General features: G+C 38.3%; 1 protein-coding gene across 3 annotated transcripts in view; it reads right to left on the bottom strand.

Annotated features, from left to right (window-relative positions):
• Positions 1 to 13,515, bottom strand: part of LOC127441121 (partitioning defective 3 homolog) — a 144,112-nt gene that overhangs the window by 85,328 nt on the left and 45,269 nt on the right. For all 3 annotated transcript variants that reach the window (XM_051698331.1, XM_051698332.1, XM_051698333.1), the window contains exons 6-10: positions 11,171 to 11,250; positions 10,400 to 10,483; positions 9,296 to 9,421; positions 8,407 to 8,801; positions 579 to 718 (exon numbers count right to left, since the gene is read on the bottom strand). In XM_051698331.1, coding sequence (XP_051554291.1) covers positions 579 to 718; positions 8,407 to 8,801; positions 9,296 to 9,421; positions 10,400 to 10,483; positions 11,171 to 11,250 — 825 coding nt within the window. The remainder of the gene's footprint in view (positions 1 to 578; positions 719 to 8,406; positions 8,802 to 9,295; positions 9,422 to 10,399; positions 10,484 to 11,170; positions 11,251 to 13,515) is intronic.

Genomic DNA, 13,515 nt, shown 5'->3' with positions numbered 1-13,515 from the left:
TGAATGTGCTTTTGCGACAACTATTGAGATTGAAAAGACGTTGATTTACAAAAATAACTGGTCAGATCTGTTACCACACATGGTTGCCGTTTGCAATGCCAAAATTGCCATAGTATGAACTTTTTATGGGCCTTTTTTATGTCACTCAGAAACAGATAAAAAGCAAGTAAAACACGCACACAAAACAATCTAATCAACTCTCATATTTTGATCCATTAAGTTAGTTTTCCATAATGCATTTAAGCAACATTATGTCAAAATGGTATAAGCTTATCCTACTCAAATGTGACATCGAATAAACAAGAATTGCATCAGAAGTAATCTAAAAGCAATCAGATCAGACAACCTTAAAAATGTAATCAACAAGATGTGATTTTTTATCAGTACCAAATTACAATTCAGAAGTAATCTACCCACATGCACTGTCTGTGACTAAATGTATTTAAAAGCTGTGGAAACAGAGCTTAATCTAATTAGTAACACTGTACCTGAGTATTATTAATTATGATACAATTCCAACTTTTGTTGTCTTTCCCAATTCCAATTTCCAATTCCAACTTTTAATTACTTTTTCTTACCTCTAACAACCTGTCCCCTGCTTTCAGTCGCCCGTCCTGTATGGCTGCTCCTCTTGGCAGGATATTCTTCACGTAAATAGGGGCGGAGCCTCCTAAGGGGACATCTCTTGATGTGATGCTGAACCCGAGACCTTCTGGCCCTACATGTCACATAGAACACAGTTACAAGACACACAAAACAAGAGCACACACAAACACACCAATGTAAGCTAATGTAAGCTTAAATCAGTCCAAGATTCAAAGCAGTACAGCACATTGTTACTGGAATGGCATCATTTTAGGGACAAAAGACTGACCTATTGATTGACCTGTCAAGAAAAAGCTATTATTGGTATCATGATTTCAATGACACACAATATTAATAGCATTAAACATTGTATGCAAGAATAAACAACATATTATCCTCAAATATGGATTCATAAAATACGGTTGGTCATTTCAATAAGTTTGGCACTGAATGGGCGCATAACGGAGCAGAAGTGTGTTCACAATCACTTGTTAAATTAATATTCCTGGTTCAATACAAGTTAAGATCAATCGACAGCATTTGTGGCATAATGATGTTTACCAAAAAAATTAATTTCGACTCGCCCTTCTTTTCTTTAAAAAAGCAAAAATTGAGGTTACAGTGAGGCACTTACAATGGAAGTGAATGGGGCCAGTTTTTGGATGGTTTAAAAGGCAGAAATGTGAAGCTTATAATATAATTAAAGCACTTATATTATTATTAATTTTTTTTTTTAAACTCATGTATTTGAGCTGTAAAAAGACATTACATCGTCATGGCAACAAAGTTGTAAAATTGGCTATAACTTTAAACAGAAAAGGTTTGTAAGTGATTTTTTCACACTAAAATCTTGTTTACATTCATATCATTTACTGTGTCTTGTGGCTATACTTTTGAAACAGTGAGTATTTTAAAGTTTGAAAATTGGACCTTCATTTACTTCCATTGTAAGTGCCTCACTGTAACCCAGATTTGTCCTTTTTTTAAAAGAAAAGGAGGGGCAAGTCAAAATTATTTTTGTTGTAATAAATATTATGCCAAAAATGCTGTCGATTGAGCTCAACTTGTATTGAATCTGGAATATTCCTTTAAGTGGCCACTTACTCACAAGGTCAGGCATCTAACATCATACTGATGCGAAAAATTGTCAAAAATTTGAAATTTAAGGAAGAGACTTTAGAAAATAAGTGGTGAGAGGCGCTAAAAGATTATGACCCTTTGCCCCTCCAAACTGGACTTAAACCTTCCAGAGCTCAAAAATAAAGAGAAATTGGGGATTGTGAGAGAGAGGCCACAGAGCTGAGCTAAGAGCATGTGAGAAAGAGAAAGAGGCAAGAGCTGCCCCACAGGTAGAGTTAAGTGAGACTTTACAAAAAGAACACAGGGAGTACTTCAGTGTGGGTGTGAATCTGGTCCAATAAAACACTGACAGAATCAGACAGCCATATGGAAACGCATCACACCGACACGCAGCGCTGCCTAGCAACGCTCCCAGCACCGCTGTTCCGTAACCCTGCCACCACCCCGTGCACCCGCTGTGCCACCTGTTCACACACAGGTGCCAAGACTTGTGCCAACTGCTGTCAATCATCTCACATCCCACACCTTTACAACAGACACAGGAAGAAGCTTCTGGCAAACAACAGTGCAGCATTCTGCCAGTCGTATCAGTTCAGCAGACTCCACAGGATGGGAAATATGCTAAGAAATAGACATCTGGATTCATTAATATAGATTTAATCATAAACAGGGCATAAACAATATTTCACAGGGTCTGCCAGGGCACTAGTTGTTGGAGAATTCTCTACATCGCAATTCTGCCTCCAACAATTTTGAACTGGTTCTCAAAACTTCAGAAATCAATTCTGAGTTCAATTTAAACCACGGCATCACAGTGGCATTTATGTGTGCGCCAGAGACAGAGTGAGATACTAGAAACAAATGGTCAGACACGCATATACTAAAGCCGAGCGCACACTACAGAACTGATCGCAGACTGGATATCAACCACATGATCATTCACCCCTGACTGAATCTACAATCCCAAAATTAATTCATAAACTCATACACACACATAGCAACGGCAGTTTATTTGTGATAACATGTCAACAAACAACATAAAGGATGGGCTGGGCACGCTATTGCACTGATTTGCACAGAAAGGGAAAAAACAAGTAAAAATAAAAACGTGTTTTCTTATTATTTTTTGTCTCCTGCTTCCCAATGCCTTTCTCTCCTCTTTCGCGCTCTATTTCTTTTGCTGTTGCTCATTGCTGGTCTCTGGATCGTTGGAACAGTGCGTATACGAGATGCTTGAATGATTTCTCAAGTAGCAACCCGCTACATTCTGTGGACTCCTTTCCAAATTGGTAACTGGTTAGAACTGGTTAGTAATAGATAGACTTCCGGTAGAGTGAACACTGGCGTGTTTGTCTGCCATTGCTCTCCGGGTTCTTTTCAATGTTTTAGATGCTTTTTTTTAGTGGCCTTTTGTACGAGCAACCTCAGGAAATTGAGTTTTATGCTTCTCTTTTATGGACAATCTTATGGACTATTGACTTTTTAATTTGTTTGAAATCTACGCTACACCTCACGTCTGACTGGATTTCTTCAAAGGAAATAAACATCGCTGCACTCACCGATGGTCTTCACCGGGACTGCTACGTGCAGTCTTAAATGGGCTGCTTGATTCCCTGTCCATCGTCGACGTCCAGTGGGGCTGAAGCACATGAACTTTGAATTCGAGTTATGTTGGTGGATGCATTGAGGATGTTCTGCCTTCTGTTGCCCATCTTGGCCTGTTGGAGTTTTGTTGTTGGCCCTCACCAGTTTCAGCGGAGAGCTCCCTGCTTGTTTGCAAGTTCATGCAATCATCTTTCTTCCGATATGGTTTTATTCTACTCATCTCTGGATTTACAGCGTTTGAATTCCTCGGCCCGCCTGTCAAATGGAGTTTATAACTATTGCGCTGCTCTTGGAATTGCGCGTCGCCCCTGGTATGTCCATCGAGGGTTACGCCGACATCCCTGCAGATTACCGACTGATTCCTCCGATAACCATCACATACCGGCCATATGGTCTTCATGCCGTCACCCTCTGACTGGTGAAAGTGATGTGAAGTGGGGTGTCAATTTTGATAATCTCAGCTTGCTGAAACGCATATCTTTTATTTCACCGCAAAACACAGATATCGCCAGTATTAAGATGGCCCTCGTTAATGCATGTTCGATATCGAACAAGACTTTTATTCTGAATGACTTTTTTATATCACGATCATTGGACTTTTTATTCATCACTGAGACCTGGCTGAATCCTGGCGAACAAATGGCCCTGGGGGATCCAACACTGCCAGGCTGTGACTTTTTAAATTCCCCACAGACTTCAGGGCGAGGAGGTGGTGTTGCCACTGTTTGTAGAAACTCTTTAAAATGCAGAACACTACCTATGGACATGTATTCCAGTTTTGAGGTCCAATTATTAAAGATTGACATCTTGGGTCCTGCTTTCTGTGCACTTGTGTACAGGCATCCCAGATTTAATAAGGAATTCATCCAACAATTTTCAGAACTTCTCTCTGGACAGGTCTCTCGTGGTGAAAGACTCCCGCTTCTTGGGGATTTTAATATTCATGTATGCTGTCCATCAAAAACTCTGGTAAATTAATTTATCTCCCTCACTGAGTCTTTCAGTTTTGTACGACATGTCACTGGTCCTACTCACAATATGGGTCATACATTAGATCTTGTGTTATCTTATGGTCTTTCTGTGTCCAACTTAGAGGTCTTAGATATTGGCATTTCTGACCATTATTCAATGATATTAGAGTCTGTCTCTACTTGTCCTCTGCCTACTTTTTCTCAGCCTTTACGTAACTCCCGGTCCATTCACTCGTCAACTGCCAATCTTTTTTCAGAATTGTATCTAACACATTTCACAGATGATGTCTTAGCTGAACTCGACACTGAATCATTGGTTGAAGCTTTTAATAAATCTTGTACTTTTACACTTGATAATGTCACTCAGCTCAAGCCAAGGAGAATTAAGGGTGTTTCACAGCCTTGGCTAAATGACATCACCCACGCTCTCAGACAAGTGCAGAAAAGCTGAGCGCAAGTGGAAACGAGACAAGCTTCAGGTCTCTTATGACAATTTAATGGAGTGTTTAACTAACTATCAGAGAGCTGTAAGGGAAGCGAAAGCAAAGTTTTTCTCTACATTAATCTCTGATAACGCAAATCGACCAAAAGTATTGTTCAAAACAATTGATTCTGTTTTAAACCCAACTAAAAATGCTTTTCTGGACACCACCCAAGAGACCTGTGAAACATTTTTAAACTTCTTTACTCACAAAATTGAGCAGATTAAAGGGTGCTATTTTACCTTCACAGTTTGATCAACCACTATTTCCTTCCCCATCCAGCTCCCTGACTCACTTTTAACCAGTTACATCAGCACAGTAAGCAGGTGTAGTCTCCAAGATGAAGTGTTCCAGTTACAAACTGGATATTCTTTCTCCACGCCTTCTTAAAGAAGTTTTCACGACTATCAGTTCCAGTGTGACAGCTATAATTAACAGCTCATTAGCAAGTGGAGTTTTTCCAAATGGTTTTAAACATGCAATTCTACATTCTTTGTTAAAAAAAAACAAAAAAACAAAACATTTTTGGATCTGGCAATACACAGCAATTACAGACCAATCTCCAAACTGTCTTTTATTTCCAAGATTTTGGAAAGAGTTGTTTATTCGCAGCTCTACTCCTATCTAAATACATTTAACACTTTAGATACATTTCAGTCTGGTTTCAAACACTTGCACAGCACTGAATCTGCATTGTTGAAGGTCACTAATGATATTTTACTCTCCATGGATTCAGGTTCACTTAGTTTTATTAGATCTCAGTGCCACGTTCGACACTATCGACCATAATATTCTTCTCAATCGTCTAGAATATATGGTTGGCATCCAGGGTATGGCCCTCTAGTGCTTTTCATCCTATCTAAAAGAAAGGACGTTCTCTGTAAATTTAGGTAATTTTTCTTCTACGTCGGCTCAATTACAGTGTGGTGTCCCTCAAGGGTAAATTTTAGGACCCTTATTATTTTCCCTGTATATGCTTCCTCTGAGCTCTATTTTTCAGAAGTACAGCATATCTTATCTCCGTTATGCTGATCATTCCCAATTTTATTTCCCCGTGAGTGTAGACAAGAATTGTTCATCTGAGACACCCTAAATTGCTTAAAAGATATTAAACAATGGCTGGCAAACAGTTTCTTACAATTAAATGAAAGCAAAACTGAAGTTCTGATTTTAGGTTCCTTCATGTCCTCCTTACCTGGCCTGGTTGTGCCAGGTAAGGAGAACAGTGTCGATATTAAAATTCTGATTTTTGTCGACAAGGCACTATCTGGTCTCACGCCCCAATATATCAGTGACCTTCTACACCCTTACTCCCCAACCAGAGCGCTCAGGTGTTCTGATCAACTTCTATTGAGGGTTCCTCATTGCTGCTATAGATCTAAGGGTGACCATGCCTTTTCTGTGATATGTCCTAATCTATGGAATAATCCCCCTTTCCATGTGTGGTCAGCTTCATCATTAGCCATTTTTAAATCTTCTTTAAAAACATATTTTTATTCTGTAGCTTTTGAATAGTTTGAAATGGATAAATACATGCTGTATTTAAATGTTTTTATTTATTTTATTATGTTTTATATATTTAACTTTAAATCAACCTGTTTTATATCACTCTGTCATTTTGTTTGTTTGATCTGTAAAGCATTTTGCATCAACTATACTATATATCTATACTTTTTGTTGCTTTACTATTCCTGTGGTGAGGAAAGGAGAAGCTGACATCTTCACTCTCACAGAAGCAGATATCTCATGTAGCCATCCTGGACAGCAATCGATAGTTGTTGTTATAGTTATAGGCTAGGGATCGATTAATTCAAAAGTAATAATTTAATACTATTTAATACTGAAGGTGTGTATTGATAAAATTAGGGGACAAGATGCATCGTGATGCATTGAGAATTGTTATGTAATCGAATTGTTACTATTTGAATCATAATCGAATCATGAGGCCAGTGAAGATTCACAACTCTACAGGACACACATAGAAGTTTCATGTTTTTGAAAGCCACAGAGAACATTGTTATTTGTACAAAATTTCATGTTAGGGCTTGCATGAATACTCATTTTAACTAGTCGTCCAGAAAAGTAGTCAGTAAGTCAATAAATCAGTGTTTAACTTGTATAAATGTCTCACGTGGTTTCTGACGCTGTGTTAAACTGTAAAGGATTTAGATCCTTTACAGTTTGCCTATAAACAAGGGAGGGGAACTGAGGATGCTATTAACAGCATCATGCACTTGATTTTGAAACATTTAGAGGATCGTAGAGCTTATGCTCGTTTACTTTTTATCGATTTTAGCTCTGCTTTTACACTATTCAACCCCACTTGTTAATTAAAAAGATGAAGCAGTTGAGTGTAAACCCATCTATTATTAAATGGTATTTTTCTTTTTTAAATGATAAAACTCAGTGTGTGAAAGTAAATAACTGTCTCTCACAACAACAAAAAATATTAGTACAGGGGTCCCGCAAGGCTGTGTTAGTTCACCAATTCTTTTTACACTTTTTACAAATGAGTGCTGAATCAAGCATTCACACAATATTCGGATGACACAGCTATTTTAAGTTTACTTTATGCGCAGGACAATATTAGCACTATCAACCAGTCAGAAATAAGCCGGTTTGTTGACTGGTGTGATAATAAGTTAATAATAAACACAAAGAAAACTGAGGAGATTGTCTTTGATCCCAAATGTATAGGTGACCATCGTCAAGTGGTTATACATGACCAACACATTACTCAAACGCAGACTTATAAGTATTTGGGCGTTTATATAGATAGTTCATTTACTTGGAAAACACACACTGAATGGGTTTGCACCCGTCTGCACCAGAGATTGTACTTTTTACGCAGACTACGTCTTTATGGGGTTAACAAGGATATTATGTTGTTGTTTTACAAAGCTGTTTTAGAAAGTATTGTCAGGTATGGCATTACGGTATGGTTTGGGAACCTAACTATACAGCTCAAATCTAAATTGGTGCACCTGGTAATGACAGCAATGAAAATTGTTGGGCAGGAAGAACATCTTAATCTTCAGGGTTTATATGAGCAATGCATTTTTAATCAGGTGCAGAAGATTTTATGCGATCAAACTCATTTTTTGTATTCACAGTATGAATTGCTTCCCTCCGGGAGAAGATATAGAGTTCCATTTTGCAAATTAAATAGATACAAGATTTCATTTGTACCTGTATCTGTGCGAATGTTTAATAGCAGTTTAGATGATATGTTTTTTATTATATTGCATGTACTATTTGTGTGTCTGTGCGGTAATGTTTGATGCTTTTGTGATGCGTTTTTTTTCTTATTTTGTCTATGCAGCAACATGAAGTCCACAACAAATCTCCCTTTGGGGACAATAAAGTATACTTTAATTCAGAGTGAGTGACTGGAAAGAATGTCCTGCTTGCATGAATCTGGCATTTAAAACAGCAAATGCAACTATGCAAAAATATTGACCCACAGCTATACTAGGACGCAGTTTGTATTCCTGTCTGGATTCGAATTTTCCCATCGCCATGTACAGAAAAAGAGCAACAGAAGTCATGTGATCCCTTAGTATTCAACACAGACCCAACGCGTTGACTAGTGGCTAGTGCAAACTAATTGACCAGTCAGTGCAACCCCTAATCCAGCTAAGAAGAATGTAGTTTATTGAGAGCATCAGGAAGTTTTGACTGACCTTTTCTAAGCTGGATTCCTTGTCTCCGCCCGACCTTTTTAGTGAAGCCTGTTATGGGGGTGGGGCTTAAGCCTCTTTGGGGAGAGGAGGTGTGGCCTGATGGAGGTTTCCCTGCTGAACCAATAGGATGATGAAGGGAAGAACTGATATCTGATTGGTTATTAGGTGGGAGTGGCCTGTGCTGTGCCAGTCGGTGAGCTGCGTGATCCACTAGAGTGTTGCCAACTGGCTCGTTAATGAGGGAGTCTGGGCTGAAGCGTCCAGAAAGGTCAAAGTTCATCCTGGGGTTGTTTTCATTATGGGATATCTGTTCGTACTGGGATCTCATAGAGGATGGGACCACATGGAACAGGATGACAGGAGAACGCATTGCCTGACGAAACATGTTCTGAGCTCTGAGAGCATACAAACAGACATTTACAAAGACATTTTATTTAATGAGCCAAAACTTTAATGAAGTGTGTGTGATTATTACAATTAAATGTAGCCTTAAACTGATATATCGGACAATTAATCATCTGATATTTAGTCATACTGAGAATATCATAAGCCAATAACTGTGCCCAATTGGCTGATTAAAAGAACTGGTCACTCCTCGAAGAGTCAGTCCCAAAATGAACTGACATTCAATAGTAAAGCTTGAATGAAGTAAATTTCATCATTACAATTAAATGTGGTGTAAGAATGATAAATCAGCAGGGCCAGTCAATCAGCTGATATTTTGGGAGGGAGGAAGGGATGGACGGACGGATGGATGCATGGATAAGCAGAGAATTGCTTATTGTTTGGAAGTTTTTGATCAAGAAAGTTAATGCATTTTGGAGAGGCACAATATGTAAATTAAGGGATGGCCAGGCACTTTAAACAGAGGTCAGAGGTCAAATCTCACTGCTCAAAGCGGACGTTCCGTAGGTCTCCATTATTGATCCGAATGATGCAGTCATTTTCCTGAAACAAACCCTGAACGTCAGCCTTTCCTCCACGCTCCAATCGCTTCACCAGCAGACCCAGCGTCCTGCAACACACACATACACACTAGTGATCCACACAAACAGACACCTGATCCAAGTCTGAGTCTGATTTGTATTATTTATTTAGTCATAAGTGTCACACATTTTGAATGAAACATTAATTTGATTGATATTGAATTGAATGAACTTGAATGTAATACAGAATGACAAAGCATTTGTGAATGAAGGCTAATTCTTCATGATAAATAATGTGTTTTATAACTCTATGAGCTGTTGCTGGGGCTCACTGCAGATCACAGAGGTATAAAGATGCTTTTAGCTAGATTAGTTTGCCTGGTGCTCACTCACATACAGATGCTGTTTAGACACTCTTTCTCCTCTGGACAGACACTTACGTGCTCTCTGCAGAGGTTTCAATGACTCTTTAGAGTCAGGCAAACATTTAGTCACCTCAAACCAAACACTGTTTACTCAGTATACTTGCAAACTGGGTCAGATGATAGAGTGGAAGGACTTTAAAAGGGTCTAAAGCAGAAACCTTAATGGGTTTAGAATATCCAAGGAGCACAATATATGAATACTCTATTTCCAAAAGATCTTTTTAATTCACAAAATAATATTTTAGGTTTTGGGCTAATTTTCCTCATTAACATGTCCTCTGTAAAAATGTTGAAAAGATGTTCATAAAAATGTTGATGATAGTTACAGAGATGCAAAAATGCACTTTGAGTGCCCATGAGTAAGATTTAAATGTTTTGTTATCAGTTCCACAATTTAAAATCATTTTTGTTTGCCTTTTTGCACATTTACTGATATGATAGGACAGTAAATGATGGGGCACAGAAGGCGAAATGGGATCAGGAACTGTTGTGAGCCGGATTCAAACTTGCATTCAAATTTTGTATTGGTAGTGGCAATGTCACATCTGATCAGCAAAGAGAACCAGTGAGCTCACATTTTGTGTGTATTTCTGCATAAACGCCCACAGTTTCAGGCAAGAACATACATGCACAGAGTGTTACCTGCGATCACGGCCGCTAAAGGGCACCACGTGGATGCCGAGTGGACCTCCATCATTAGACACTTCCACCAGTTTCACAATATCACTAGAGGCCCAAGAAAAAAAAAAAAAAAAAAAAAACGAAAATATAAGAGAAGGATCTCTGAAGGATCAGGGCGGAGTCTGAACATGTATATGCGGGGTCAGATCATGCAGGGGCGGAGTCAGACGGTCAGTCACTCAAACTGTACACTCATATAAGGTATCCTTCATAAAGACTACACAGATTCACAACAATGCTTTCAGCTGCAAATAATGAAATAAGTCTCTTTTGCACAGAATAAAGGAGTATTTATTAATAAAGCAGTGAGAGAAAGCCTATGAATTATTTATAAACTGTAGCCCTGCATTAGCTGGTCCTAAAATGTGAGCTGGCCTACATCATTCCTAAAGGGTCACAAACTTTCTCTCACAGCTGTATTAATGTCATCACATCAGAAAATCAAGAAGAACAGTCTACTCTACTACAGAAGAACAGCAAAACTTTTGTCAGAACTGTAAAAGACCAGAGAGAGAATACAGATGACAGTTTGTAAGAGAGATTAATGGAAAACATTTTATCCTGATTTCAGAGTTCTATCTTCAGCAATCAAACTCAAATGTGCTGAAAACAGTTTCATTACCTGCAGATCAAACTGACAGCGTGAAGGAGAGATTCACATAAAATAACATCACTGCTGCTGTCAGTCTTCAGTGTATGTGCTGTGTGAGTGTGTGTGTGTGAAACACTCACTCTAGTGATCTCACTCCCATGTGTTCTAAACACGTATCTGCACGTCCCACCGGTTCTATCCTGCCATTCTCCTCTTCTTCCTGAAAACACAAGAAAAACGATTTACCCAGAATGTACTACTCTCACATAAAATCCCTACAAAAACCATATACATTTCATTTTGGGTATATTAGACATGAAATAATACTGGAAAGTTGATATATTCTGTGGTGTGACAAGCCACAGTATACTCAATATAAAATTATTTTAACCTTCTGAGACCCAAGAGTGAGTGCTGTATGCATTTTCCATTTCCCTTTTTGATTTGTAACTAGTAGCAAAAATAAAAATAATTTTTAGTTTTCCTACAAATTGATATCCACATATTAGGACAGCAGGACTAAGTTACCAAGCTATAAAAAGTTATCTACTTTTTTATTCTGTTTCCAGGAGTGTTGGTTATTCATGTTTTGAGATGTTACAGACATTACAGCTGATTTTCTGTAAAGATGCTTTGAAACAATGTGCATTGGGAAAAGCACAAATAAAAATTATTTGACCTGATATGACTTATGTCACAATTTTTTTCTACTTTGGCAACAAAACTTCAATGTTTTCTCTTTGCACGGTCAAACAAACAAGTGATAGCCAGTGCTGAAGCATTTTACCAATCAGAAATTAGCATGATAGCATCTGATTCACAGTAATGGCCAGCATCATCCAATCACTGCAAACCATGTTAAAATAAAATTATACATTATAAATTCTGAATCTATGTACTGATTATCATTGTCCCATGTCTGCCAAACATGTTGAATGGTCCAAACATCAACTGCAGCCTGAAAGTGAACTTTTAGTCAGATTTTAGGAATGAATGCATTTAGCCTCAATGGAAATCTATAGGATGATTCCCAATATTTGTAGAACAGCATTCTTCCACTTCAGAAATATAGCTAAGTTACAACACATGCTCTCTGTTGCTGATGCCGAAAAACTAATTAATGCTTTCATAACCTCAAGACTAGATTATTGTAATGCATTACTGGGAGGATGTCCTGCAAGTTCAGTAAATAAACTTCAATTGGTTCAAAATGCAGCAGCCAGAGTGCTGACTAGAACCAAGATATATGATCATATTAGCCCCATTTTATTGTTGTTACATTGGCTACCTGTTCAATTTCGCATTAATTTAAAAATTCTGTTTATTACGTACAAAGCTTTGAATGGTCTAGCTCCGCAGTACTTAAGTGACCTTCTATTATGCAATAATTAATCACGTTCATTACGGCCACAAAATTTTGGCCTGTTAATAGCACCTAGAATATCAAAATTCACAAAAGGAGGTAGATCCTTTTCATAATTAGCTCCTAAGCTATGGAATAGTCTCCCTAACACTGTTCGGGACACTGACACGCTAACTCAGTTTAAGTCTAATCTAAAGACTCATCTATTTAGCCAGGCATACACCTATTTTATCCATCAACTCATAATTAGGCTGCTTTAGTTAGGTCTGCCGGAACTGGAAACATTTCTCATAATCTATAGCTCTACAATAAACTGAATGGCATCTACGCTAACATTATTATTTGTTTCCCTGTATCAACCTCGGGATCTATCCCAAGGTTACCAGAGTTGGCCGGATCGAGCTCCGTTCCTGCTTGGTTTCGGACTCCACTGCTACATGTTGCTGAGTGATGACGACTAACTGCAGCCGGTGCCATCCAGATATCACTTCAATCTACTACGATGGACTTCAGAGGATGAACTGATGCCAACTCAAAACGGTAAGACATGGGATACTTCATATGCCACTGCCTGAACCTTGGATTTAGGATGGACCTCACCGAAATGACCTGCCGGTTGAACTGCGATGCACCTCACTGATCTCAGCCTGCATCACCTTGGTCTAATTATGGACTACACTCTTGAAAGGAATACATAGACTATCAATTAATTGCCAACAAAAGCCTTCATCAGCCAACTAACAAAGGACAGTGCATCTATGTGAACTTCTGCAGTTAATCCAGGATGAACTTCAAAGACATTAGTTATTAATCTTACTGTTCATACAAAATATTTGTCTAAACACTGGCCCTTAACACTTATTTAGTTTACAAAAAGACTTGCACTGCACATAAATAACTAATATTGCCGTTATATTCATGCTATTTAGCCTGTTGAGGAAACCCTCACAGTCAGCCTGGTTTCTCCCAAGGTTATTTTTCTCCATTAACCAACATCTTATGGAGTTTTGTTTTACTTGCCACATTCGCCTTCAGCTTCTCACTAGGGTTCTAAATAAAATTTACAATCATATTATAATCTAAATACACAGTGATGACTCTAAGACTTTATAGATATTACAG

The sequence above is a fragment of the Myxocyprinus asiaticus genome, chromosome 5, assembly GCF_019703515.2.
Source record: "Myxocyprinus asiaticus isolate MX2 ecotype Aquarium Trade chromosome 5, UBuf_Myxa_2, whole genome shotgun sequence".
NCBI classification, from domain to species: Eukaryota; Metazoa; Chordata; class Actinopteri; order Cypriniformes; family Catostomidae; genus Myxocyprinus; species Myxocyprinus asiaticus.
Note: the sequence above shows the minus strand (reverse complement) of the source record. Positions and strands in the feature narration are given on the sequence as shown.